The sequence below is a fragment of the Salmo salar genome, chromosome 10 (genome assembly GCF_965601325.2).
Source record: "Salmo salar chromosome 10, fSalSal1, whole genome shotgun sequence".
Taxonomy (NCBI): Eukaryota; Metazoa; Chordata; class Actinopteri; order Salmoniformes; family Salmonidae; genus Salmo; species Salmo salar.
In genome coordinates this window covers 19,145,001-19,171,318 of record NC_138300.1, presented here as the reverse complement: position 1 = coordinate 19,171,318, position 26,318 = coordinate 19,145,001, and the positions used below count along the sequence as shown (strand labels likewise).

General features: G+C 44.8%; 2 protein-coding genes across 3 annotated transcripts; one reads left to right on the top strand and one right to left on the bottom strand.

The window, feature by feature from the left end:
* LOC106613998 (uncharacterized) lies at positions 1-2,195 on the top strand. The gene is made up of 2 exons (XM_014216894.3): positions 1-1,175; positions 1,341-2,195. Exon 2 carries the CDS (start codon positions 1,492-1,494, stop codon positions 2,182-2,184), a length of 693 nt encoding a protein of 230 aa, XP_014072369.2. The 5' UTR covers positions 1-1,175; positions 1,341-1,491; the 3' UTR covers positions 2,185-2,195.
* A 4,781-nt stretch (positions 2,196-6,976) lies between these two features.
* On the bottom strand, positions 6,977-23,189 carry cherp (calcium homeostasis endoplasmic reticulum protein). 2 transcript variants are annotated; one of them, XM_014216197.3, is made up of 18 exons: positions 22,997-23,189; positions 17,771-17,944; positions 17,477-17,515; positions 16,592-16,755; positions 16,199-16,336; positions 15,814-15,965; positions 15,512-15,623; positions 13,653-13,742; positions 13,219-13,411; positions 12,179-12,339; positions 9,834-10,290; positions 9,368-9,618; positions 9,111-9,244; positions 8,938-9,024; positions 8,537-8,674; positions 8,176-8,331; positions 7,654-7,934; positions 6,977-7,518 (listed from the first exon to the last, which is right to left on the bottom strand). In XM_014216197.3, the coding sequence occupies exons 1-18, from the start codon at positions 23,019-23,021 to the stop codon at positions 7,481-7,483; spliced, it is 2,790 nt and encodes a 929-aa protein (XP_014071672.1). In that variant the 5' UTR covers positions 23,022-23,189; the 3' UTR covers positions 6,977-7,480. The 2 variants fall into 2 exon arrangements, with proteins under 2 accessions (XP_014071672.1, XP_082812913.1); XM_082956787.1 differs by lacking the exon at positions 17,477-17,515.
* Between the last annotated feature and the right edge of the window lie 3,129 nt (positions 23,190-26,318).

Here is a 26,318-nt window from a genome sequence, read left to right as displayed (position 1 = left end):
CCAGGGGTATGTGGAAGTCATTGCCAACAGGAGAAACACTTCACAAGCCAGACAAACCCCATTCCAGGACCTGAGCGACCTATTGTTATCCTTAGAGGACTCGGTGGGTGCCAACCCAATGACATCATCAACAAAAAGCTGGGGAGGGATGACCCACCACCAGAGGGCTTTGGAGGGGGTGGGGGTAGCAGGTTCTTCCTCCACCTGCTGCAGCTACCAGCCAACCTCCAGCCCTGAGCTGGACTCAGACATAGTCAGTCGAGTCCACATCACAGAGGAGCTCACAGAGCGCGGCCCTGAGCCGACTGGCTGTCATAGAGAACCGCATCCGAAATTGTCAACAGGCCAGGGACGGACCAGCGATGTTGGCTGATAGGAGTATACCAACAGCCCCCCAGGAGAAGGAGAAGCCCCTGCCTGCCCAGTCCAGCAGTGACCTCAGCATGAAGGAAACGCTTCCTGAAGAAGAGAGTGCATGTATCACCTATACCTGCTGTAGCGCCAAAGGAGAAAAGCCTGGATCTTGATGCCATGCCATAGGGTAGTTCCAAACCCGGTACTCCAATAAGGGTGGCCGGTAGAGGTATGACTCTAGACAGTGATGAGGAGGATATGAGGAAGCTCCTGGGGGGCTCTTTTGAGTCGTCAGTGTATAGCCTGCACAAAGAAGCAAGAGAATCCTCACAGATGACAACTAGAAAGGTAGCTCACAATAGTAGCAATTTAGTACCAGAAATGTGTAATCTAACCACCCATCTGTCCTTTTTCTTATATTCCACAGTTGTTCATCAAAAGCAGCCAGGTTTCCCCCTCACCTCCACTGGCAGACCGATCATCGTCAGTCAGAGCCCAGTCCCGCTCTCCACCCTCTCCTCCGTGCAGCGGATCACCCAGTCGCTTCTCCAGCCGAGCCCTGGACCAACGCAGTCCTCTCTCCATCCGCAGTGCCTCAGTAGTCCTCTCTCCATCGCCCTACAGCTACGCCCCCTCCCCAGGCAGTCAGGGCTCCACACGGGCCAGGCACCTCAAACCCTCCCGGTCCTCAGTGTCAGCCCTCAGTGAGGTGTGCTCCCTGGTGGAGCTCTTCTCTGAGGCCCTGGATGCTCTGGCGGAGCTCTTCTCTGAGGACCTGCCCTCCAATGATGCCGTCAGTGAGAGAAGTGGAGTCTCTGATGGTAAGCCAGGTCATTTGTCGAATGTCTGTAGAGTTGTAGTGAAAAGCAATATGAAATGAGAAACTTTCTTCAAGAATATGTTTTGAGTGCTAGTTAACCAGAGATAGTGTTTTTGATATAATTTACTGAGTCCAGTTGATTCATGAAGTCATGTTTTCTCTGCAGAATTCAACATTAATATTTTGTCACTGGACGACCTCGCACCGGTCACGCTTGGAATGTCGGAGAAAACAAACAACAACAAAAAAGGTGGGTGATAATGACAGCCAGTGGTGATAATGACAGCCAGTGGTGATAATGACAGCCAGTGGTGATAATGACAGCCAGTGGTGATAATGACAGCCAGTGGTACTGGAGGTGTGAGGAGAGGATCCCATCAGTAGAGCCTAGGGAGGACTACAAGAGTGACATTGAGAGTGAGATCAAGACTGAAACAGACAGGAGTAGTGTCAGCGAGATCTCCGAGCACCTGGGAGACAGAGATGGGGACAAAGACGCGTTGGAGGTCAGCAAGGTCATGGACTACAGCGTCTCAGACACATCTTGGAGCGACAAGTACTCCAGTGTCTCGGAGAAGGACAGTCAGTCCCACATCACCCACACAGACTACAGTAGAATCGCTGATTCATTCAGTGGCAGCAGGGCTTTCTATTCCAGATCATCTCGCTCCCATTCTGTGGCTGAAACGATCATGCCGTCTCAAGTTTTGAAGAGACGCTGGCCCAGGTGTGTGAGAGAGGCCCCGGTGCAGACCCAACCAGACGGACTGGCCTTCACCTGGTCAGCGGTGCAGACCCAACCAGACGGACTGGCCTTCACCTGGTCAGCGGTGCAGACCCAACCAGACAGACTGGCCTTCACCTGGTCAGCGGTGCAGACCCAACCAGACGGACTGGCCTCACCTGGTCAGCGGTGCAGACCCAACCAGACGGACTGGCCTTCACCTGGTCAGCGGTGCAGACCCAACCAGACGGACTGGCCTTCACCCGGTCAGTGGTTTGTACACTAACTAAATACAGTAACATTTGCAACAATGAAAGACATTTGCATTTTAGTCAGTGTAATGTAAAAATGTCTACCCGTCTGTCTGTGTAGGTATGGCAGCCCTAGGCCGGCGGTTGGGATGGCCTATGTGGATGAAACCCGAGGCGAGTCACCGTCAGTGCAGAGGCCGTGGAGGGTGTGTCTTTACAGCCAGGGTTCAGATGATAGAGGCAGAATTCTCACTCATAAAAAAAACAATAAAAGCATATAATAAAATTACTCAGTTGAGCCTCAAACTTCTAAAGTAGTTTTGGGATTTTCTGCTACAACACGAGTCATGCTACAGTAGTTGATGCACTGTTCACCCAGTTATTTATATATACACTCGATGATTGACAGGTGGCGATGTTTTGAAGCCACTGTGCCCATACCATCTTGGCACTCCCCCACCATTGTAATTTTTTTTAAGGGAGCTATAGAAATGCATCTATTAATATCTACATTTGTTTTTGCCACATTTATTCCATTATAGACACCTTAATGCATACTTTTAAATTATATTATGTGAGCTAAACATACAAATAAAAAAATATATAAACCATTTTCCGTAAATGCATGTCATTTTGTCCTTGAAACATTTAATTGAAATACTATAGAATTCCATTCATTCCTATGGAGGACTCCTGGGGAGTCATTGGCTTCAAAGCCTCTCATTGGCCAATAAACAGCATCAGCAATCCAGGGTTTCTATACACTGAACAAAAACATAAATCCAACATGTAAACTGTTGGTCGCATGTTACATGAGCCGAAAAAAACAATCCCAGAAATGTTCCATAGGCACAAAAAAATTATTCCTCTCAAATTTTGGGCATAAATTTGTTTATGTCCCTATTAGTGAGCGTTTCTCCTTCACCAAGATAATCCATCCACCTGACAAGTGTGGCATATCAAGAAGCTGATTAAACAACATGATCATTACGCAGGTGCACCTTGTGCTGGGTGACAATTAAAAGGCCACAATAAAATGTGCAGTTTTGTCACACAACACAATGCCACAGATGTGTCAAGTTTTGAGGGAGCGTGCATTTGGCATGTTGACTGCAGGAATGTCCACCAGTGCCGTTGCCAGAGAATTGAATGTTAATTTCTCTACCATAATGACGTGTAACCATGTCGTTTTAGAGATTTTGGCAGTACGTCCAACTGGCCTCACAACTGCAGACCACGTGTAACCACGTCAGGCCAGGAACTCCACATCCGGCTTCATCACCTGCGGGATCATCTAAGGTTGGTGGGGGCTGAGGAGTATTTCTGTCTGTAATAAAGCCCTTTTGTGGGGAAAAACTCATCCTGATTGGCTGGGCCTGGCTCCCCAGTGGGTTGGCCTATGCCCTCCCAGACCCACCTATTGCTGTACCCCTGCCCAGTCATGTGAAATCCATAGATTAGGGCCTAATTAATGTATTTCAATTGACTGATTTCCTTATATGATCTGTAACTCAGTAAATCTTTGAAATTGTTGCACGTTGCATTTATATTTGTGTTCAGTATACATCATTGGTTTTGGTGACCTCATTGTCACCATTGTTTAACACAATGCCTGAAGCATAATCTCTTATCTAAATAGGAAAGGCTCAGCTCTTCGTCCTACTGACCACACCTCTATTGTGTCTCTCATCCCCGGCCCTCAGTGCATACAGCCCTGCTGTGTTTGCACTCAACATGCTGGGGGAGCAGGTGGCTCTCATGAGACACATTGTCCAGACCAGCCGCCACCTCCACTCCTACAGTCCCTGCAGACTACACCTACACCACCCTGGAGGACACCAAGGATGTAGACTACTCTAATGCCCAATCGTAAATGAATCGCCACACACTCGTGTAGTACTGAAGGTATAATTGATAGTCAAACGCCCCTCCTTGTCACTCTTATCTAAGGGACTGTCAACCATATTTGCTGTGGACCCAATTGTGTTCACACTTCTAACTCTGCATTTGTAGTCATCATGATCCAAGACAAAAACAGACATTTTCAGAGTTTTTCCACTTTTCCCGAATTGACTAGATTTGTAGTGGGATTGATTTGTTGTAGTTCATTGGCTGTCACAAGCCTCCCAAGCTGACCACGGAGCAAGCTGACCACGGAGCAAGCTGACCACGGAGGAGGCCTTGGAGGAGATTCTTCAGGAAATGATGGAGCTCCACTACATCTGACACTGAGAATGTATGGATGCTTTACCATTGTGCTATTTAAAAACTTTTCATGTGTTGGGGCTTGTGAATTTACCTAGATCAAAAAGGCCAGACAATCTATTCAAATGTGCCATACTTTCTATAGAAGAATCAGTGGCGACCCCCCTGTTTTGAGCCCCCCTATTTTGCATGTTATTTTGGCATTAATACAGTGTCTCACATCAGTTTGCAAACAATGTAAAAAATATATATCATTGAGTTAATAAAGACGCATACAAACATGGTCTCTTGTTGTCTTGAGTAAGGCAGCTCCAAAATGCAGTTGTTTCAGCCTAGCTCAGTGCTTTCTGTGGTGGTGGGGCAAGCCTGCAGAAAATACAGAGCGTTGCGGTGATTGGCTCAGTGTTCTGACACACATAGGGACACTATGTCACCACCAAGTCTAAGGCTAGACCCCGAAAATTCTAGCCCTTTGGGTGCTGCCATAGTTCCATTAGAAGAGCCCATCCACAAAGGCTCAAGGTCATTGGCCACAGATAAAATGACATCATATCATGTTATATGTACAGTAGCTTTGATTGGACTGATCATGTCAACAAACTTTCATAATCTTAGCCAGCAGTCATCATCATGAATCAAGTCAACAATCTACTGGCAAATCCTTTTTAATCCTTGTCATATGAAGAGAAATAATGAAGAGAAATTATAGAAAAAACGTATATCGGTGCTCATCGGCAACTGGACATAAACATTACACAAGTTATTTATTTATCAAGTTACAAGACCATGGTGATTGCCTACGGAGCTGTGAAGGGAACGGCACCTCCATACCTTCAGGCTCTGATCAGGCCCTACACCCAAACAAGGGCACTGCGTTCATCCACCTCTGGCCTGCTGGCCCCCCTACCTCTGAGGAAGCACAGTTCCCGCTCAGCCCAGTCAAAACTGTTTGCTGCTCTGGCACCCCAATGGTGGAACAAGCTCCCTCACGACGCCAGGACAGCGGAGTCAATCACCACCTTCCGGAGACACCTGAAACCCCACCTCTTTAAGGAATACCTAGGATAGGATAAAGTAATCCTTCTAACCCCCCCCCCCCCCCCCCCCCCTTAAAAGACTTAGATGCACTATTGTAAAGTGGTTGTTCCACTGGATATCATAAGGTGAATGCACCAATTTGTAAGTCGCTCTGGATAAGAGCGTCTGCTAAATGACTTAAATGTAATGTATGTAAATGTAAGTTGGAAATCGCAAATTCAACAATGACTGGTTTGGAAGGAATCAGTGACAGAGAGGTCCCAAATCTGTGATTAAGGGGCTCTTTTCCAAGTTTAAAATTCTAAACATTCAACATTGGCCATGCTGTCAACGAAGCATGATTTGTGCCGTGCCCAAAACAGCTGTTACCTCGGAACTGCGATTTCAGTGAGTTCAAGACAGCTGGGAAGTCGGGAATAAACGAGCTCCGACTGGGAAAATACGTTTTGAACGATCATCCAAATCGGAATTGTAAATCTGGCCTCTTTCTAGAGCTACGACCTGAAGATCAATGACGTCATGATTCGACCTTGTCTCCCCCCCCCCCCCCCCCCCCCGAGTTCCCAGTTGTTTTGAAAGCACCATAAATCCAGAGAATGCCAGACTTTGATGACAACATTCACCCATGAAAGACCGCCACTCCATCTTCCTGTTCAAGTGAGCACAGCACAAGGTGAGTCCAAAAATGTATTGTATGCTGCTGCATAAATGATGTAATAACCCAGGGAGATATGTATATACGGTAGCTAAGAAAGTAATACTAAGTATATGTTGTGTAGTAAGACGTTAGTAGCCCATGTGCCTCACCCTAATAATTTGGTCTATTTCACTTACTGTTCTGACCTGGTGGTGCACATGTAGCCTTAGAGTAGTTTTAAAGAAATGTAATCATCGAAAATTGTAAGAGCTTTCATTGTCTGCTTATATGCCCCCTTTATTCATCCTACGGTTATGACTTGGTGTACATCGAGAACACTAACGGCCCATGTTCTGAATTCTGTTGCTGGACATGTCAAAAGTGCTAAACAAATAGTTATATTGACTACGTCTGTCCTAGCTCGCTCATTAATGTCAATCGAAATTACGGATGACCTCTTATCCACTTGTCATCCCCTTATGCCAGTTTGTACATCTCAATTGTCATTAGAAACCACATTTGTTTAAGCAAGTCAGCCATATCAGCTATGTTTTTTTTAAAGGCAGTAAATGAGGCTGAATTAACTGTTTCGCTGCCAGACAAGGCTTCGCTGATAGCCAGGTGTAGCAGTGGTAAGATGCTGGGACTGCTGTTGTGACAGCTTTATGCAGACCCTACTAACAGTTTGTGCTCACCGTCATAGTGCAATTAATGTATTGTTTAGTGTTGTGGCTTTGCTGGCATGCATCCCACTTCATTTTTTTGGCCAAGATTTATATGCTAAAATCGCCACTGTGAAGTATAGAATTTTATACAGATAAATGAGGATATGTATAGACAGTTGAAATTTGGTTTAATTGGTTTTATGAAATTCTTCTGACATTTCTTTTAATCTAGGTTGAGGTTAACTAATTGTGAGCGCATTTATCCAAACAGAATATAAAAACAAGTATTTAAAATGCTTTATTTCTCTACAGCATGTGGTTAGTTGCCTGACGACTTAAACGTAATTATTCCGCTGCTCTATCGTTCAGCTACATACCTCATAGCAGAGAAGAAACTAACGACCGTGGGTGAAGCATTTGTCCGGAGCAAGGAGTTTAGGTAGCCAGGTAATGTGGTTAGTACAGGGTAAACTGATTCACAATTATAGCTGACATGCCATTGATTCCATGTACATTCCTATGTTTTGTGGGATTTTCTTTTTGTTTCGAAAGAGCAACACAACACTATCTGTCCATTTCCAAGTCTTGATGACTTGATCCTGGGACATGAGAAGAATACATGAACAAGTTCCACAAGAAAAGCAACATTAAAACTAAAGGACCCCAACCTTCTGGTATTTTGCAAACGGGTAGAGGGAAACATACTGTTAAAACCATTATTCTGTACAAACAACTAATTATGAAGAGGTGTGTTCTGGGTAGGGGTTGTTTGCTTTACGATGCACGTCATTCAGCGGGAGGAGGCTCCTGTGGTTCCCGATTCACTGAAATAAACACACATCGGTTATTATATATTTTAGTTTATCATATCACCTACAAATACACCTGTCCACAACGTCAGAATTTCATTGCAACATTTTCAAAAAGACCTACAGAGATCACTTGATGAAAATTCCTACCTTCCTCCCTTGCTTTCATGCGAGCTACAAAATTGTAACTCTTGTTCCTGCGGTAGTTCTCATAAGGGTCATCCAGTGACACCCCCACTCCTTTATATTGGTCCCACTTGTCCCGGAGTTCTCCCCCCTTGATGGGGTCCTGGATGCCCTGCTCCTTCGCGCCAAGCCCCCCTGAACCACTCCAGCCCATTTTCATGAGCAGTTGATGGCCCTTGTTCTCCTCTCCCAGCCTGCTGTCTGGAGGCAGGATAGAAGGGGCTGCTCCAAGCCCAGAATTAGTGCTGTGGAGATCACAACCAATACATTCAGTAATCTACAGCCTTCAATGCTCTGCTTTAAAATGTTCAATGTGAGAGTGACTGCCTCCATTATGTCAATGGCATAGTTATGGTCTCTACCCTCCCCAAGCCCCTATCCCTATGATATGCACAGATTTGTAAGCAATACTGTAAGCAATACGCCAGAGGCGATATGATGTGTTAAGAGCAGGATACATTGCACACCGAGATGAGAGGGACTTACGGAGGGGAGGGGCTACGGGACTTCTGGGAGGCAGTGGCGGTGGCGGGGGCGGAGGCATGTCCGGGCTTCTCTAGCCGTCTCTTGTCAGGAGAGCGAGATCTGGAGCGAGACCTGGAGCGAGAGCGACTGCGGGACGACCTGGATCGGCTCCTGCTCCTGTGGAGGGGAAAGATAAACAACATGATCCGTCAAACTTGACGACGTTCACTCCACAGTGTTACTTAACACCACCTAACCTCCAACCAAATGAGGAAAACGGTCTACCAATACATCTCAATTGTATCGTACAGGCGTATCTGATAGTATTCCTGACGAAATCTGCAATTCCTGTTAAACCAGGAAGAATCCCATCTGAGTGTACCTGGAGCGTGATCTGGAGTAGGAGCGAGAGCGGGACCGTGAGGAGGAGCGGGAGGACTTGGAGGAGCTGGAGCTGGAACGAGATGAGGAGCGGCCCCGACTACGAGAACGGCTGTGTGAACGACTACCCCCGTGGGCACTGGGAGAGAGAGAGAACACACACACTTTACTAGAGCACTCATCTCTCATACAGTACTTACAGATGGGAAACAGAGAGCCAGACTAACAAAGCATTTGTATTTACCTGTGGATTTCAAAAGGCACATTTATTTTAGGTTAAGTGGTACCCAAAGTCTCCTTGTACTACAGATAAGTCTGTGAAATGTATGTGTGTGTGTGTGTGTGTGTGTGTGTGTATGTGCGCGCGAGACATAAGGCCAGTTAGCAGGCAGACTGTCTCACCTGTTGTGTTTCTCCTGGCCCTTTTTCCTCCTGGCTCTCATCTTGGCTCTGAAGAACTCATACAGGCCGTTCTGTTCCCAGCCCTCACTGACCGACAAAGACATTGCAATCAATAGAGCACACACGCTGCATTGATCACTCAAGCACATGAAGTGAAAATGTAAGTGTTTTACCTGTTCCTGGGTCTATCATGGGACGGGGGGCTGTAGAAGGCCTCCACAGCAGCTAGCAGGCGATCACTAGGGGGCATGGGGGGAGGAAGGCGGATGTCTTTGGGATCCAAGGCTTTGTATTCATGGTCTTCAAGCTTACGCATATAAAACAGGTGGAGAACAACCGTTTAAAATCACTGGGGCCCGAGAAATACATAGTGAGCTGTGGAAAATGTATCCTTGAAAAGCAATAGACATCTTCATCCCGTGCTACTCACTTTGACTAGAGGGGCCATGAGTCCGGCGGGCAGGTCGAAGTAAGGGACGTTGGGGACCAGGCTGGGGTCATCCTGGTTGACGTGAGCCGGGGACAGCCGCTGCCTCATATGGGGGGAATGGCCGTTGAAGCCGTGGGGCGGGGGGCCGAAGTCAGGGTGCTGGTTACCCCCCCAGGGAGGATGCTCTCCTCCCCCCATGCCCGGAGGAGGGATCCTCTGGCTGGGGTGGTGGTGGGGCGGGGGGCCCATGTCTTGGTCAACACGCAGGGGCAAGGGGAGAGACTCAGTTAAATGACATGTTGTAGATAGAACGGTCAGTCCCAAATGATCATGTAAATCGATATGTGTACTGTAACTATGGATGGTGGTCAGGAAAATCAGCCAGAAGGGTGCTTATACAATAGCCACAGAAAAGTTAAACAGTGAATAATGAGCTCCCATAGTAGAATCTGTCCTGTATTCTTACCTCCGGGAAAGTCTCCCTGTGGGTAGTCAAAGCGGTGTGGAGGGTAGGGTGGCCTCTCAAAGTGGTGTCTGGGTGGGAAGTCATCCTGCATGAAGCGTGGAGGAAACCGGCCGAAGTTGTGGGGAGGCGGGGGCGGCTGGTTGAAGGGAGGGGGCCCTTGCTGGTGGGGCGGGAAGGGCCCTCTGAAGTGGGGAGGCCTCTGCATGCGGGGGAATGGGGGCTCTCTCTGGCCCCAGGGGGGCTGGTCAGGTCCCTGGTTGCTCCAGGGGGGCTGGTCGTACTGACCACTCCAGTTGGGAGGGGGCTCGTTCTGTCCTCCCCCTCCGCTCCAGGGACCGCCCTCCCCCCTCGGAGGGCCTCCACTCCAGCTGGGGTCCCCCCTCTGTTCGTTCCACATGCCTTCGTGGCTGTTCCAGGGCGGGCAAGGCGGGGGCGCCTGGGTAGGGTCAAACGGAGGCTGAGAGGGGACAAAAATAATGGGTGTTTAACGGACACTCATCTTCCATGTTACTGTACCTTCACCACTCACTCATTCATCAACTCAACAGTTTGTTTGCATAGGACTGATTCGATAGATAGGAACTACAGTCAATCTGTTCAACTCCATGAAACAGTAAACCTGTAAATACATTACATTTAAGTCATTTAGCAGACGCTCTTATCCAGAGCGACTTACAAATTGGTGCATTCACCTTATAATACAATACCAGTAAAAAGTTTGGACACCTACCGATGCAAGGGTTTCTTTCTTTTTACTGTTTTCTACATTGTAGAATTATAGTGAAGACAAAACAATGAAATAACACATATGGAATCATGTAGTAACCAAAAAGGTGTTAAACAAATCAAAATAAATTTTAGATTCTTTAAAGTAGCCACCCTTTGCCTTGATGACAGCTTTGCACACTCTTGGCATTCTCTCAACCAGCTTCACCTGGAATGCTTTTCCAACAGTCTTCAAGGAGTTGCCACATATGCTGAGCACTTGTTGGCTGCTTTTCATTCACTCTGCGGGTCCAACTCATCCCAAACCATCTCAATTGGGTTGAGGTCAGGGGATTGTGGAGGCCAGGTCATCTGATGCAGCACTCCATCACTTTCCTTCTTGGTAAAATAGCCCTAACACAGTCTGGAGGTGTTTGGTCATTGTCCTGTTGACAAACAAATGTAGTCCCACTAAGCACAAACCAGATGGGATGGCGTATCGCTGCAGAATGCTGTAGTAACCATGCTGGTTAAGTGTGCCTTGAATTCTAAATGAATCACAGACAGTGTCACTAGCAAAACACACCCGATACCATTACACCACCTCTTCCATGCTTCACAGTGGGAACCACACATGCGGAGATCATCCGTTCACCGTACTCTGTGCCTCACCAACACACGGCGGTTGGAACCAAAAACCTCAAATTTGGACTCATCAGACCAAAATACAGATTTCCACCGGTCTATTGTCCATTGCTCGTGTTTCTTGGCCCAAGCAAGTCTTCTTATTGGTGTTCTTTAGTAGTGTTTTTTTGTTGCAGCAATTCGACCATGAAGGCCTGATTCACGCCGTCTCCTCTGAACAGTTGATGAGATGTGTCTGTTACTTGAACTCTGAAGCATTTATCTGGGCTGCAGTTGACGCTAATGAACTTATCCTCTGCAGCAGAGGTAACTCTGGGTCTTCCTTTCCTGTGGCGGTCTTCATGAGAGCCAGTGTCATCATAGCGCTTGATGGTTCTTGCGACTGCACTTAAAGAAACTTTTTAAGTTCTTGAAAATGTCCGTATTGACTGACCTCAATGTCTTAAAGTAATTATAGACTGTTGTTTCTCTCTGTTTATTTGAGCTGTTCTTGCCACAATATGGAAATGGTCTTTTACTAAATAGGGCTATCTTCTGTATACCACCCCCACCTTCGCACAACACAACTGATTGGCTCAAACGCATTAAGGAAAGAAATTCCACAAATGTACTTTTAACAAGGCACACCTGTTAATTGAAATGCATTCCTGGTGACTACCTCATGAAGCTGGTTGAGAGAATGCGTGTGCAAAGCTGTCATCAAGGCAAAGGGTGGCTACTTTGAAGAACCTCAAATATAAAATACATTTTGATTTGTTTAACACCTATGGTTACTACACGATTCCATGTGTTATGTCATAGTTTTTATGTCTTTACAATTATTCTACAATGTAGGAAATAGTAAAAATAAAGAAAAACCCTGGAATGAGTAGGTGTCCAAACTTTTGACTGGCACTGTATATCAACAGACTCTTCCTTATATCAGTTTGAGAGTTTTACATTATAAAAAGGGAAGCGTCACAGTGCATATAAACAACACAGTAGGACCAGCTTACTGGCTGATTGGGGTTCCAGCCTCCAGGCATGTGTTGTGGGTCGAACCAGGGTTTGGAGGAGGAGTTATCAGAGTGGCCAGTGTTGTTAGCACCGGGGTCTGATCTGGGCGGGGCTCCATCATAATCACCAGGAGGGCCAGACATGGATGCCTTCACCTCTCCTGTCGACGCCACAAGACAGAGAAGGATATTTGGTTAAAGGGTAAATATGGCTGTAATGGAAATTATATGATTAAAGGTTTGACTAAATGATTTCACTCAAACCATATAACCTGTTGAAATGTATTAGAAATTATGAGGCTATAATAAGGTGTTAAAGACTATAATCCAATGCTGTGTGTGAGTAGATTTTAAACACTAGGACACTGTTACTACTTCAAAATGAGCAGGGCAGAGTTGATAAGACGACCTTGGGAAAGGAACAGGAGAAGAGGCCTCCCTAAGTTAGGGAGAGAAACAACGGCCTGAGAACGGCTTAGCTGGCAGGAGATTAGAAGACAGGTTGCAAGGTTTGATAATGAATGTATGTGTACTGTGGAAAAATACAGCCCCCTAACGCACGGTGGAGTTCTCTACTGATGCGAGTTCATTTGGGTGTGTGTGGTAATATAAAAGGCTTTGTGCATTGTATGGATTTTAGAGCTCTCATAAATAAACGTTTTGACCATTGTAGGCTGGTTTTCCGTCTGCTTCATTCAACCAGAATCTTACACACTCTGGGGGGGAGGCAGACTGAGTAGTTTAATTGAAGTTCAGTTTAAGAACATTGATAACTTCATTCCCGTAACATTGGCTAAAGATGAAGAATCAACATGTAAATGAAATAACATCATGAAGTGTGTGTGTGTGTTTGTGGGTCTGTATGCAAGAGAGACAGACTAAAAAGTCAAATCAAACCAGTCACCAGCATCTCTACAGTGCTGTTTTGCTAACAGACAGACCAACAGCCTCATCAACATGCAAACGAAAGTACACAACGCAGTGTTGTGTGTGTTTATGCGGGTGTGTGCGCGCGCGAGTATGTTTCTCTCTCCCCTCACCAGGCTGAGTGGTGACTGCCTTGACGTCGGTCTCTGCTGCAGCTAGCTGGCTCACTGCTGCAGCTGCTGCAGTCTGCTGCACCGTCAGGTTGGCCACAAACTCCTCGTGCTGCGTCTTCAGGGTCTGGATCTGCTGCTGGAAGGCCAGCTGAACGGGCTGCACCACCGCAGCGTACTCTGTGATCAGAGAGGCCTGGGAGAGAGGGGAGGGCCACCGTTAGTGTTACAGAGAACACTCGAGTGATGACTGGCCTAGCCGGAGTAAATCGAATCAATTCAATTTCCAAAAAATAAACGTTATTCTATTTTGATGGAACTTTGTGTGTGGCATGGGGTAGGACGTGTATATGTGGTTGACCTCAAAGTCCAATCCTTTAAATTGTCAGCCGACTTGCATTATTACACTTTACTAGGCCACTAGCCTCAGTCCTCACCTGATACTGGCCCAGGCCCACAGCTGGACTCTGTAACTGCTGGATCGTCACCTCATCGAAATAGCCATTCTTTTCCCAGAGCTGCAGGAGCTGTGAGAGAAACAAGAAACAGAGGGTGTCATTCAGACCACAGACAACATCTAAACTCAGCAAAAAAAGAAACGTTCTCTCACTGTCAACTGTGTTTATTTTCAGCAAACTTTTAACATGTGTAAATATTTGTATGAACATAAGATTCAACAACTGAGACATAAACTGAATAAGTTCCACAGACATGTGACTAACAGAAATGGAATAATATGTCCCTGAATAAAGGGGGGGGGGGTCAAAAGTAAAACAGTCAGTATCTGGTGTGGCCACCAGCTGCATTAAGTACTGCAGTGCATCGCCTTCTCATGGACTCCAGATTTGCCAGTTTTTGCTGTAAGAAGTTACCCCACTCTTCCACCAAGGCACCTGCAAGTTCCCGGGCATTTCCAGGGGGAACGGCCCTAGCCCTCACCCTCCGATCCAACAGGTCCCAGACGTGCTCAACGGGATTGAGATCCGGGCTCGTCACTGGCCATGGCAGAACACTGACATTCCTGTCTTGCAGGAAATCACGCACAGAACGAGCAGTATGGATGGTGGCACTGTCATGCTGGAGGGTCATGTCAGGATGAGCCTGCAGGAAGGGTACCACATGAGAGAGGAGGATGTCTTCCATGTAACGCACAGCGTTGAGATTGCCTGCAATGACAACAAGCTCAGTCCGATGATGCTGTGACACACCGCCCCAGACCATGACGGACCCTCCACCTCCAAATCGATCCCGCTCCAGAGTACAGGACTCGGTGTAACGCTCATTCCTTCAACGATAAACACAAAGCCGACCGTCACCCCCGGTGAGACAAAACCGCAATTCGTCAGCGAAGAGCACTTTTTGTCAGTCCTGTCTGGTCCAGCGACGGTAGGTTTGTGCCCATAGGCGACATTGTTGCCGGTGATGTCTGGTGAGGACCTGCCTTACAGGCCAACAAGCCCTCAGTCCAGCCTCTCTCAGCCTATTGCGGACAGTCTGAGCACTGATGGAGGGATTGTGCATTCCTGGTTTACTCGGGCAGTTGTTGCCATCCTGTACCTGTCCCGCAGGTGTGATGTTCGGATGTACCGATCCTGTGCAGGTGTTGTTTCACGTGGTCTGCCACTGCGAGGACGATCAGCTGTCCGTCCTGTCTCCGTTGTTAACTCGAAATGACACAACGACAAGGTTCCAGTTTAACAAAGTTTACTATACTGTATGAACACACTACAAGGTAGCCATTACACTCACGGCTAGATCCATCCACGAACTAACTTCCTGCGCAGCCGCACTCTTGACTGAGTGATAGCCCCGTAATAACAGAAATATAGGGATACTTAAAACATGAACTTAACACCTGTAGCGCTGTCTTAGGCATCTCACATTAGAATTTTTGCCCTGGCCACATCTGCAGTCTTCATGCCTCCTTGAAGCATGCCTAAGGCACGTTCACGCATATGAGCAGGGACCCTGGGCATCTTTCTTTCGGTGTTTTTCAGAGTCAGTAGAAAGGCCTCTTTAGTGTCCTAAGTTTTCATAACTGTGACCTTAATTACGGTCTGTAAGTTGTTAGTGTCTTAACGACCGTTCCACAGGTGCATGTTCATTAATTGTTTATGGTTCATTGAACAAGCATGGGAAACAGTGTTTAAACCCTTTTCAATGAAGATCTGTGAAGTTATTTGGAATTTTTATGTATTATCTTTGAAAGACAGGGGCCTGAAAAAGGGATGTTTCTTTTTTTTGCTGAGTTTATATGGAACAATGTCTCCATTGAACAGGCAGTCAGTCCACTTACCCGCGTAACCTTCTGCTGCTTGTCCTCCTCTACAGCCAGGAAGCTGGTGCAGTAGATGGGCACCACGACCTTCTGCAGCGCTGCCAGCAGGTCCCGCTGCTGCTTCCTCTGACTGGTATGACAAGACAAGGTTCACTTAACTAACCACGAATACAATGCATGACATTATTACTTCCATTATCGAGCGCAAGCAAGTTAGTTTTGTTTGAGGAGTTTCAAATACAATATGAAAAAAGCGCAGTCTGTGTATGTGTGGCATTCTGAGAGTAAAAAACAAAGCCTCATTTTCATCATGCTTCTACCAGTGATGGAGGACATCATTGGTGAGATAGATGAGGTGAAGGCGGAGTTCGAAGTGGGCTGCGTCGGCTGTGATGCGGTTCCGGAGGTGTGAGCACATCAGCTCGCAGTGCAGCGGGCCCTTGGCGTTGTTGAACATCCAGTTCTTACCAGCCTGGGAGAAAACAAAGATCCATTTCGGATTGGGAGCTTTAACACTGTGCAGGCCTTGTTGTTCCATACTAGTGTTCTTTATTAGCCATGTTTATAAGGATGTGTGTATGACCACAAACTTTTCTATAGAAGGAACCAGAGAGAAACATACAATTGACTAAATACACCAGAGCATTCTCCAGTTCATCTACTGTTCATGTTGTCATGAACGTCATGACAAATTCATGACCGTACCGAGATGGCGTCTTTAGTGCAGGTGTCAATGATGGGCTGCAGCAGGTTGTCAAATTCAGAGATGTCCTGCTGAGTCTCCGCCAGCAGCTTCTGGGTCTGCTGCTCCATGGCCAGCGCTATGGCTGCCGTCACTTGCTCCTGGAATCAAACAAATGACAACCATTTCAGTCTGGACATCTAGGGGAAAAAACAACAGCTGTAAAATGTATTTGCTTTGAAACTTCATGTGTTCTGTCTCACACATTTTATGACCAGAGAATATAGGATATAGTAGCGATGGTCAGTCTGCGACATTGGAGGGCCAGTGCGTGCAGGTTTTTGCACCAGCCCAACACTAACATATCTGACTCAACTAATCAAGGCTGACCGACCCTGGCGTACGGTGACCCGTACCTGTCTGAGAGTGAGCAGGTGCTGTTCTTGCTGCTGCAGATTCCATTGGCTCTGCTGGATGAGTTCATCTAGAGAGGGCGTGGCAGGGGCAATGGGGGGCGGAGCCAGGATCGTGATTGGTGGAGGGACATCTGGGACTTCCTTACCGGGTGGATTATAAAGATCTACAAAATAAAATGCCAAAATGTCAGTGATTAAAGGACAAAAGCATGATAAAGAAAACATTTTCATTGTACTCTTGATGTTTTTTGTCATTTGCACAGGTACTTGGCAAGGTGACCTAAAAAAAATAATAATGAAATGAAATTCCTCAAAAGAAAAGCTAGTACTAAAACAAGGGCATTTTACATGCAACTAGCTTCATGAAAGGAATGTTCTCATCTTCATTTATACTCAATTCCTTTATACTTCAAAGGAATTGAGATTGAAAAACATGAAGCATTTTGAAGTATCTCTGAAACAACGGAAATAAAAGACGTAATTTTGTAACAGGAGAGCATGTGGATTTTTAAGTCAAACTTTGCAGCAGCATTGAATCACACGCAACGGACAAAAACAACATAAATCTGCATCTGATATCACCAAGCATCAAGAAAATCAAAAACTCTCTCTTAGCAAACTGACATACTTTAGCTTTGCAAAGTCCAAACTTGAATTGTGGTTGAAAAATCTAGAACTAGAATGTTCTAGACAATAACGAAAATAGAAGGAATTCGATCAACACCAGTAGCCAGGGTATCCTCCATTTTAAAATGATCATGATTGAAAAATACAAACATGAAAAACAATACAAAAACAAAGCCTTCAAGCACCGGTGATGCAAAAACACCAGATGAATGTCGAGCAAAATGTGCAAGTTGGGACTTCTATCGTCCCAGTAAATACCTTCCAATTTATACTCCTCACACTCGTGGGTAGTAGGATCTATGTGGGGAGAAGCACACATTACAATACAGTGGCATACAAACAGCCACAGATATAGCCTATCTATTATATAGAAATAAATTCAGGTCTGGTCTTCTTCCTGCAATGACTACAAAATTGTGAGCAGATGTCACAAGTTAGGCTACAATATCTGCACGTGGTGGTTGTGTTCCAAACCTGCTGCAAAATGGGATAAAAAAGACTTAGCATTGGAATCTAAGACAAGACGAATGGCTAGTTATATGTGCTACATACGTTGGTGGTGTTCCATAGCAAGCTTGCACCGGTAATAGGTGAAGAAGTCCCCTCCAAACAGAAAAGAGAATTTGGGATTGTCCTTCTGTTTCTCCATTGTCATCTTCTCAAACTCGGGGCCATTTCGAGCCACAAACTGCGCCAGTTTGTCAATGACATTTTTCAGCTCTTGATCTGTGGAGAGAAAAAAAAAAAAAAAAATTTGGTGAGTCACATGATTTCTGATACAGCTTGACATCCATTTAGGGGTTATATTATTGTTATGTTAGCTAACACCACAATTCATTTAAAGCAAAGCAATCTTGATCAGGTTATTATGGGACCCTCAAACCTGTGGCATCCCTCTATACATACTGTGCAAGGTAACTGTGTAAAGGTGGGCAGAAAAGTAATCGTACACGAGGGACAACATCGACGCTAGGGCTGGGCGGTATACAGTATTTTACTACACTTAATGAAAATATAAAACGCAACATGTTAAATGTTGGTCCCATGTTTCATGAGCTGAAATAAAATATCCCAGAATTGTTCCATATGCACAAAAAGCTTATTTCTCCAAAATGTTGGAATCAAATTTGTTTACATTCCTGTTAGTGAGCATTTCTCTTTTACCAAGATAATCCATCCACCTAACAGGTGTGGCATATCAAGATGATTAAACAGCATGATCATTACACATGTGCACCTTGTGGTGGGGACAATAAATGGCCACTAAAATGTGCAGTTGTCACACAACACCACATATGTCTGAAGTTGAGGGAGTGTGCAATTGGAATGTCGACCAGAGCTGTTGCCAGAAAAATGTATGTTCATTTCTCTACCATAAGCTGCCTCCAACGTTGTTTTAGAGAAATTGGCAGTACATCTAACAGGCTTCACATCCGCCGACCACGTGTAACCATGCCAGCCAAGGACCTCCACACCCAGCTTCTTCATCTGCAGGACCGTCTGAGACCAGCCACCCGGACAGCTGATATAACAGGTATGCACAACCAAAGAATTTCTGCACAAACTGTCAGAAACCGTCTCAGGGAAGCTCATCGGAGTGCTCCTCGTCCTCACCTGGGTCTTGACCAGACTGCACGTCTGCGTTGTAACATACTTCAGTGGGCAAATGCTCACCTTCGATGGCCACTGGCACGCTGGAGAAGTGTGCTTTTCATGGATAAATCCCGGTTTCAACTGTACCGGGCAGATGGCAGACAGCATGTATGGCGTCGTGTGGGTGACCGGTTTGCAGATGTCAACGTCGTGAACAGAGTGCCCCTTGGTGGCGGTGGGGTTATGGTATGGGCAGGCATAAGCTAAGGACAACAAACACAATTGCATTTTATCGATGGCAATTTGAATGCACAGTGATACCGTGACGAGATCCTGAGGGTCATTGTTTGGGATGCTCCGGATTGACGTGTACGACAGTGTGTTCCAGTTCCTGCCAATATCCAGAAAATTCACACAGCCATTGAAGAGTGGGACAACATTCCACAATCAACAGCCTGATCAACTATATGCGATGGAGATCTGTCATGTTGTATGAGGCAAATGGTGGTCACACTAGATACGGACTGGTTTTCTGATCCACACCACCAGCTTTTTGTTTTTTAAGGTATCTGTGACCAACAGATTAATATCTGTATTCCCAGTCATGTGAAATCCGTAGATTAGGAGCTAATGAATGCATTTCCATTGACTGATTTCCTTATATGAACTGTAACTTAGTAAAATGGTTGAAATTGTTGCGTTTATATTTTTGTTCAGTCTATATACCTGTATTGATGCAAGGACCGGTATGGGTTTTTACCAGTGGCGTAAAGTACTTAAGTAAAAATACTTTAAAGTACTACTTAAGTCGTTTTTTGGGGTATCTGTACTTTATTTAAATTTGACCACTTTTACGTTATTCCTAAACAAAATAATGTACTTTTTACTCCATACATTTTCTCTATCACACAAAAGTACTCGTTCCATTTTGAATGCTTAGCAGAACAGGAAAATGGTCCAATTCAGACATCAACAGAACTTCCCTGGTCACCCCTACTGCCTCTGATCTGGCAGACTCACTAAACACTAACGCTTTGTTTGTAAATTATGTCTGAGTGTTGGAGTGTGCCCCTAGCTATCTGTAAATTAAAACACCAATAAATCGTGCCATCTAGTTTGCTTAATATTAGGAATGTGAAATAATTTATACTTTTACTTTGATACTTAAGTATATTTTAGCAATTACATTTACTTTTGATACTTAATGTATTTGGTTTTAAATATACTTAACTTTTACTCAAGTAGTATTTTACTGGGTGACTTTTACTTTAGTAATTTTCTATTAAGGTATCTTCACTACTCAAGGATGACAATTGGGTACTTTATCCACCACTGGTTTTACTTTACCTATAAACGGTATTAGATTGTTTGGTTTGTTAAATGTGATACGCGTGTAATGTGCATTTTTATAATTTACTCCGCTACTTGTCATCGCTCTCTCTCCACGCCTCTTTCCACACAGATTTAGGCCCGCCACGTCACTGAAGGAGCGCACTTGCGTTTATTCTGCATGATCAATGCGGCAGGTGCAACAATGATGACAACGATGCCGTTTCCACTTTGAGTCTTAATATAAATCCACTAGCGTTCTATAATTAGACTATTAGTTCGTGTTTCTTACATCTGCAAACAGCTAGTTTGTACATCCTGTTTGAAAGTGTGTGTATGGAATGGGGTCAATCTGCATGGTCAGATGGTAACAACGGCACACAACACACTGAGCACAGGTGGATATGTTCAGATGGACCCTTTAGTTTAAGGATTCCAAGATCAAGAAGCGGACACGTCAATGATTTGAAAACGCGATCATTGATGTGAACGTTTTCTTTTTTAGATGCCTAAAAAAGGTTTGAATCTTTGAGTTTGTTTACTTGGAAGCCGATGATTATTAAAGAACCCTTTATTTAAAATATTCCATCACACTGTTCACCTCACCATTGCTTTGTGATTTGTTTATATATTAAACTCCTCTACCCCACATGTTGAACTCATTCCACAAATGGCTGAGTTTCCGTTGGTTTTTGCTCCACCCTTGTACTTGGTGGATGAATTAAGGTCAATAATTAGTAATGAATTTCAGGGATTCCGAGTGGCTTAAGGCAGTGCATCTCAGTGCTAGAGGCGTCACTACAGACCCTGGTTCGATTACAGGCTGTATCACAACCGGCCGTGATTGGGAGTCCCATAGGGTGTCGCACAATTGGCCCAGCGTCGTCCGGGTTAGGGTTTGGCCGTCACTGTAAATAAGAATTTGTTCTTAACTGACTTGCCTAGTTAAATCAAAATTGCTTCACTCGGTGCAAACTATGCATAACAGGGCCAGCTTAATAGACTCCCACCAGTATATCTAGAGTAAAGTATAATTACATCAACTTTTCAAAGCACTGGTAGATCGTTCTGGTAGTGCGTTCAGATCACCTGAAGCATGTGCCCAAGATGAAAATACATGCACGAGACGCACGCGTACTTGCCGAGCTCGTGTTTACATGGTTCTGCACATGTTTCAGGTAATGGGAATCTGAACGCAATACCAGCGCTTTGAAAAGTTGATGTATTTATACTCTCCTGTGGATATATTGTCTCACATTAAATCACGCAAAAGGACCAACCGCCCAGACAATCAGTAAAGGTTGACTGAAATAAGCCTGCATCTCGCAAGTGGTTTGAGAATGATCTGTTGACTCTTCTGTATGTATGGATGAGCTTGTTAAAAAGCAAAGATTTAAAGTGGGATTCTTTTTTAGACATAGATCTTGCCTCTCCCTAAATAGCAGGAAGCAAATTGTACAGCCAACTTTCCTGCCAGTTCTTGAATATGGTGACACTTTTGACTAGATTGCAGCAGCAAGTACTCTTAAACCTTTGGATGCCGCCCTTCGCTTTATCACAGGTGAAAGCTTTAATACTCATCACTGCATCATGTATCACAAGGTTGACTGGTCCTCATTAAAGTCCAATAGATCACTTCATTATTCCCGTTTTGTTTACAAAGCTCTACTACACAAGCTACCAACTTATCAAACTTCGTTGCTAACGTAGAACAGAATGAGCTACCAAACCCGCTCACAGGATTGGTCACTCTGGTCTCGACGAATTTAGGTAAATCCTCCTTTCGTTTTTAGTGCCACCCATTGTTGAAATAACCTACAAAATTCTGTGCATCTTAATTCCCTGGTGCCGCTAGGACAGTTTAGGACTCTGGTGTTGAATTAATCTATTGAGGATTGCAGTTGCTTCGATTAATTGTAGTGGTTTATTTGTTGAAACTGTTGTGTTAAATCATTTTCTTGTTTTATTTGTAATGTACATTTTTCTCCATGTTTGAGAAAATGTTTGTACTCAAGGCACCATTTGGAATGAGAACCTGGTCTCAATTTGGCTGCCCTGAATAAGTTACTAAAAAATAAAGTGAGTTTTTTATAATTACTATTAACAATAAAGGCCTACACCGGCCAAACCCGGATGACGCTGGGCCAATTGTGCGCTGCCCCATGGGACTTCCAACCACGGCCGGTTGTGATACAGTCGGGAATCGAACCAGTGACGCCTCTAGCACTGAGATGCAGTGCCTTAGACTGCTGCGCCACTCGGGAGCCCAAAAATGTTATTATATTCAACATTCTGGCTTGTAGATGTCGTGAGAGGAACATTTCCTGATACAAACGCTAATTTATGCACAACGTTGAATCCAACGCAATAATGCCGCATTCAAAACAACTGGGAACCCGGGGGGGGGGGGGTAAAAGCGAGCTCAAACAGGTCAAAATCGATTTGAACGGTCATCCAACTCGGAATTCCAAATCCGGAACTCGGGTCTCTTTCTAGAGCTCCGACTTTCCGACCTGAAAATCACTGACGTCATGAATTGACCTCGTATGTTTCCGAGTTCCCAGTTGGTTTGAACGCGGCATAATATGCAATTCAATGTCGGATTCTCCAGGCTAAATCGACGCATGCGCAACTATACTATAGACGCCAGCTAGCTATGTAGTTTAAAAAAAACTGTCCATGAAGGTTAGGGAGCTCATTTTAAAATGATTAATTAGTTAATAAAAGAAGCTAGCTACTAAAAAAAACTATTCTAAATCAGTAACGACAATCATGTGCCTAGCTGGCTTTTGCATGCTAACTAATTTAGCAAGGTAACGTTAGCATTACTAGCTAATCAAAATGAAAGATACAAACCCTCAGGAGCTGTAGGAATATCCATGTTTGTCTTCAATCAAGTAACAGCGAGTCCGAAAAAACCTCAAAGACACACGGAGGGAATTAATTTGTGAAAATTCTACCTAGCTATGTGGTTAAAAAAAAAATAGAGCAGCATTACAAAATGTTAGATAATCTGGTACCGGAAGTACTTCGAGGACTTTAGAGCGCCACTGTCCAGAGTAAAGCAGCTACCATGCTACAGCGTCCCCCAGTGGCTTAACAAGCACTGGGAGGACTGAAAGAGTACACAGGTAGGTTCAACCTCAGCGTCATTAAAACTAGGTATGATGATTCACTAGTTTTCACCCTCCCAAAATATGATGACTCCTATTTACATTTAACCATTTTCTTGCATAGCCTGATGACGATGAGATCGCCTATAGGGAGGAGGTCAGAGACCTAGCAGTGTGGTGCCAGGACAACAACCTCTCCCTCAACGTCAGCAAGACAAAGTAGCTTATTGTGGACTACAGGAAACAGAGGGCCGAGCACGCCACCATTCACATTGACGGGACTGAAGTGGAGCGGGTCAAGAGCTTCAAGTTCCTCGGTGTCCACATCACTAAGGACCTATCATGGTCCAAACACACCAACACAGTCGTGAAGAGGGCGCGACAACGCCTCTTCCCCCTCAGGAGGCTTAAAATATTTGACATGGGCCCTAAGATCCTCAAAAAGTTCTACAGCTGCACCACTGAGAGCACCTTAACTACTGCATCACCGCTTGGTATGGCAACTGCTTGGCATCCGACCGTAAAGCACTACAGAGGGTAGTGCGTATGGCCCAGTACATCACTGGGACTGAGCTCCCTACCATCCAGGACCTCTATATCGGGCGGTGTCAGAGGAAAGCCATAAAAATTGTCAAAGACTTCAGCCACCCAAGTCATAAACTGTACTCTCTGCTACCCCACGGCAAGCAGTACCGGAGCGCCAAGTCTGGGACCAAAAGGCTCCTAAACAGCTTCTACCCCCAAGCCATTAGACTGCTGAACAATTAATCAAATGGCTACCTGGACTATTTGCATTGACCCCCTTTTTTGTTGTTGCACTGACTCTCTTGCGCTCTCTTGCACACACTGTACTCTACCCACACACTCACACATGCATTTTGACACCACTCACACATAGACACACTTTCACACTCTTTCACACTCTTCACCTATGTTGCTGCTACTCTGTTTATTATCTATCCTGATTGCCTAGTCACGTTTACCCCTACCAACATGTAGATGTTACTGTTTTGATGCTAAGCACAAGCTTTTGTACATCCTGTTTGAAAGTGTGTGTATGGAATGGGGTCAATCTGCATGGTCAGATGGTAACAACGGCACACAACACACTGAGCACAGGTGGATATGTTCAGATGGACCCTTTAGTTTAAGGATTCCAAGATCAAGAAGCGGACACGTCAATGATTTGAAAACGCGATCATTGATGTGAACGTTTTTTTTTTTTAACTACCTCGTAGTTTTTAACTACCTCGTAGTTTTATATAACTACCTCATGCCCCTGCACATTGACTTGGTACCGGTAAGTCTTGTGTATAGCCTCATTATTGTTATTTTATCGTGTTACTATTTATTTTTTATTTAGCACATTTTTCGTACTTTTTAACTCTGCATTATTGGGAAAGGGCTGATAAGCAAGCGTTTCACGGTAAAGTCTACATGTGTTGTATTCGGCGCATGTGACGAATACAATTTGATTGGAACTAGTCTACCACACTGTCCTGTGGATTTGTATTTGTAGTTATTAAGGATCCCCATTAGCTGCTGCCAGTGTCTGTACCTGTGTGTGTGTGTGTGTGTGTGTGTGTGTGTCTCTTCACAGTACCCACTGTTATATATTTTTTAATCTGTTTTTTAAATGTGATTCTACTGCTTGCATCAGTTACCTGATGTCAAATAGAGTTCCATGTGGTCATGGCTCTATGTAGTACTGTGCGCCTCCCATAGTCTGTTTTGGACTTGGGGATTGTGAAGAGACCTCTGGTGTCATGTCTTGTGGGGTATGCATGGGTGTCCGAGCTGTGTGCTAGTAGTTTAAACAGACAGCTCTGTGCATTCAACTTGTCAACACTTCTTACAAAAACAATTAGTGATGATGTCTCTAATGTCTCTAACTTTGAGCCATGCGAGATTGACATGCATACTCGGGCTCCCGAGTGGCGCAGCGGTCTAAGGCACTGCATCTCAGTGCTTGAGACGTCACTACAGACACCCTGGTTTGAATCCAGGCTGTATCACAACCAGTCGTGATTGTGCGCTGCCCTATGGGACTCCCAATTGGCCTTGCGTCGTCCGAGTTTGGCCGGTGTAGGCTGTCATTGTAAAATAATTTGTTCTTAACTGACTTGCCTAGTTAAATAAAGGTTAAATATATATATATATTTTTTTTAAGTATCATTAATGTTAGCTCTCCGTGTACATTTAAGGGCCAGCCGTGCTGCCTTGTTGTGAGCCAATTGTAATTTTCCTAAGTCCCTCTTTGTGGCACCTGACCACACGACTGAACAGTAGTCCAGGTGCGACAAACTAGGGCCTGTAGAGCCTTGTTGATAGTGTTGTTAAGAAGGCAGAGCAGCACTTATTATGGACAGACTTCTCCCGGTCTTAGCTGCTGTTGTATCAATATGTTTTTACCATGACAGTTTACAATCCAGGGTTACTCCAAGCAGTTTAGTCACCTCAACTTGCTAAATTTCCACATTATTCATTACAAGTTTTAGTTGAGGTTAAGGGTTTAGTGAATGATTTGTCCCAAATACAATGCTTTTAGTTTTTTTAATATTTAGGACTTACTTATTCCGTGCCACCCATTCTGAAACTAACTGCAGCTCTTTGTTAAGTGTTGCAGTCATTTCAGTCGCTGTAGTAGCTGACATGTATAGTGTTGAGTCATCTGCATACATAGACACACTAACATTACTCAAAGCCAGTGGCATGTTGTTAGTAAAGATTTTTTTTAAATGTGAAGGGCCTAGACAGCTGCTCTGGGGGATTCCTGGTTCTACCTGGAATTGGAGAGGCTTCCATTAAGAACACCCTCTGCTTTCTGTTAGACAGGTAACCCTTTATACACAATATAGCAGGGGGTGTAAAAGCCATAACCCATACGTTTTTCCAGCAGCAGACTATGATCGATAATGTCAAAAGCCGCACTGAAGTCTAACAAAACAGCCCCCACAATCTTTTTATTATCAATTTCTCTCAGCCAATCATCAGTAATTTGTGTATGTGCTGTGCTTGTTGAATGTCTTTCCCTATAAGCGTGCTGAAAGTCTGTTGTCAATTTG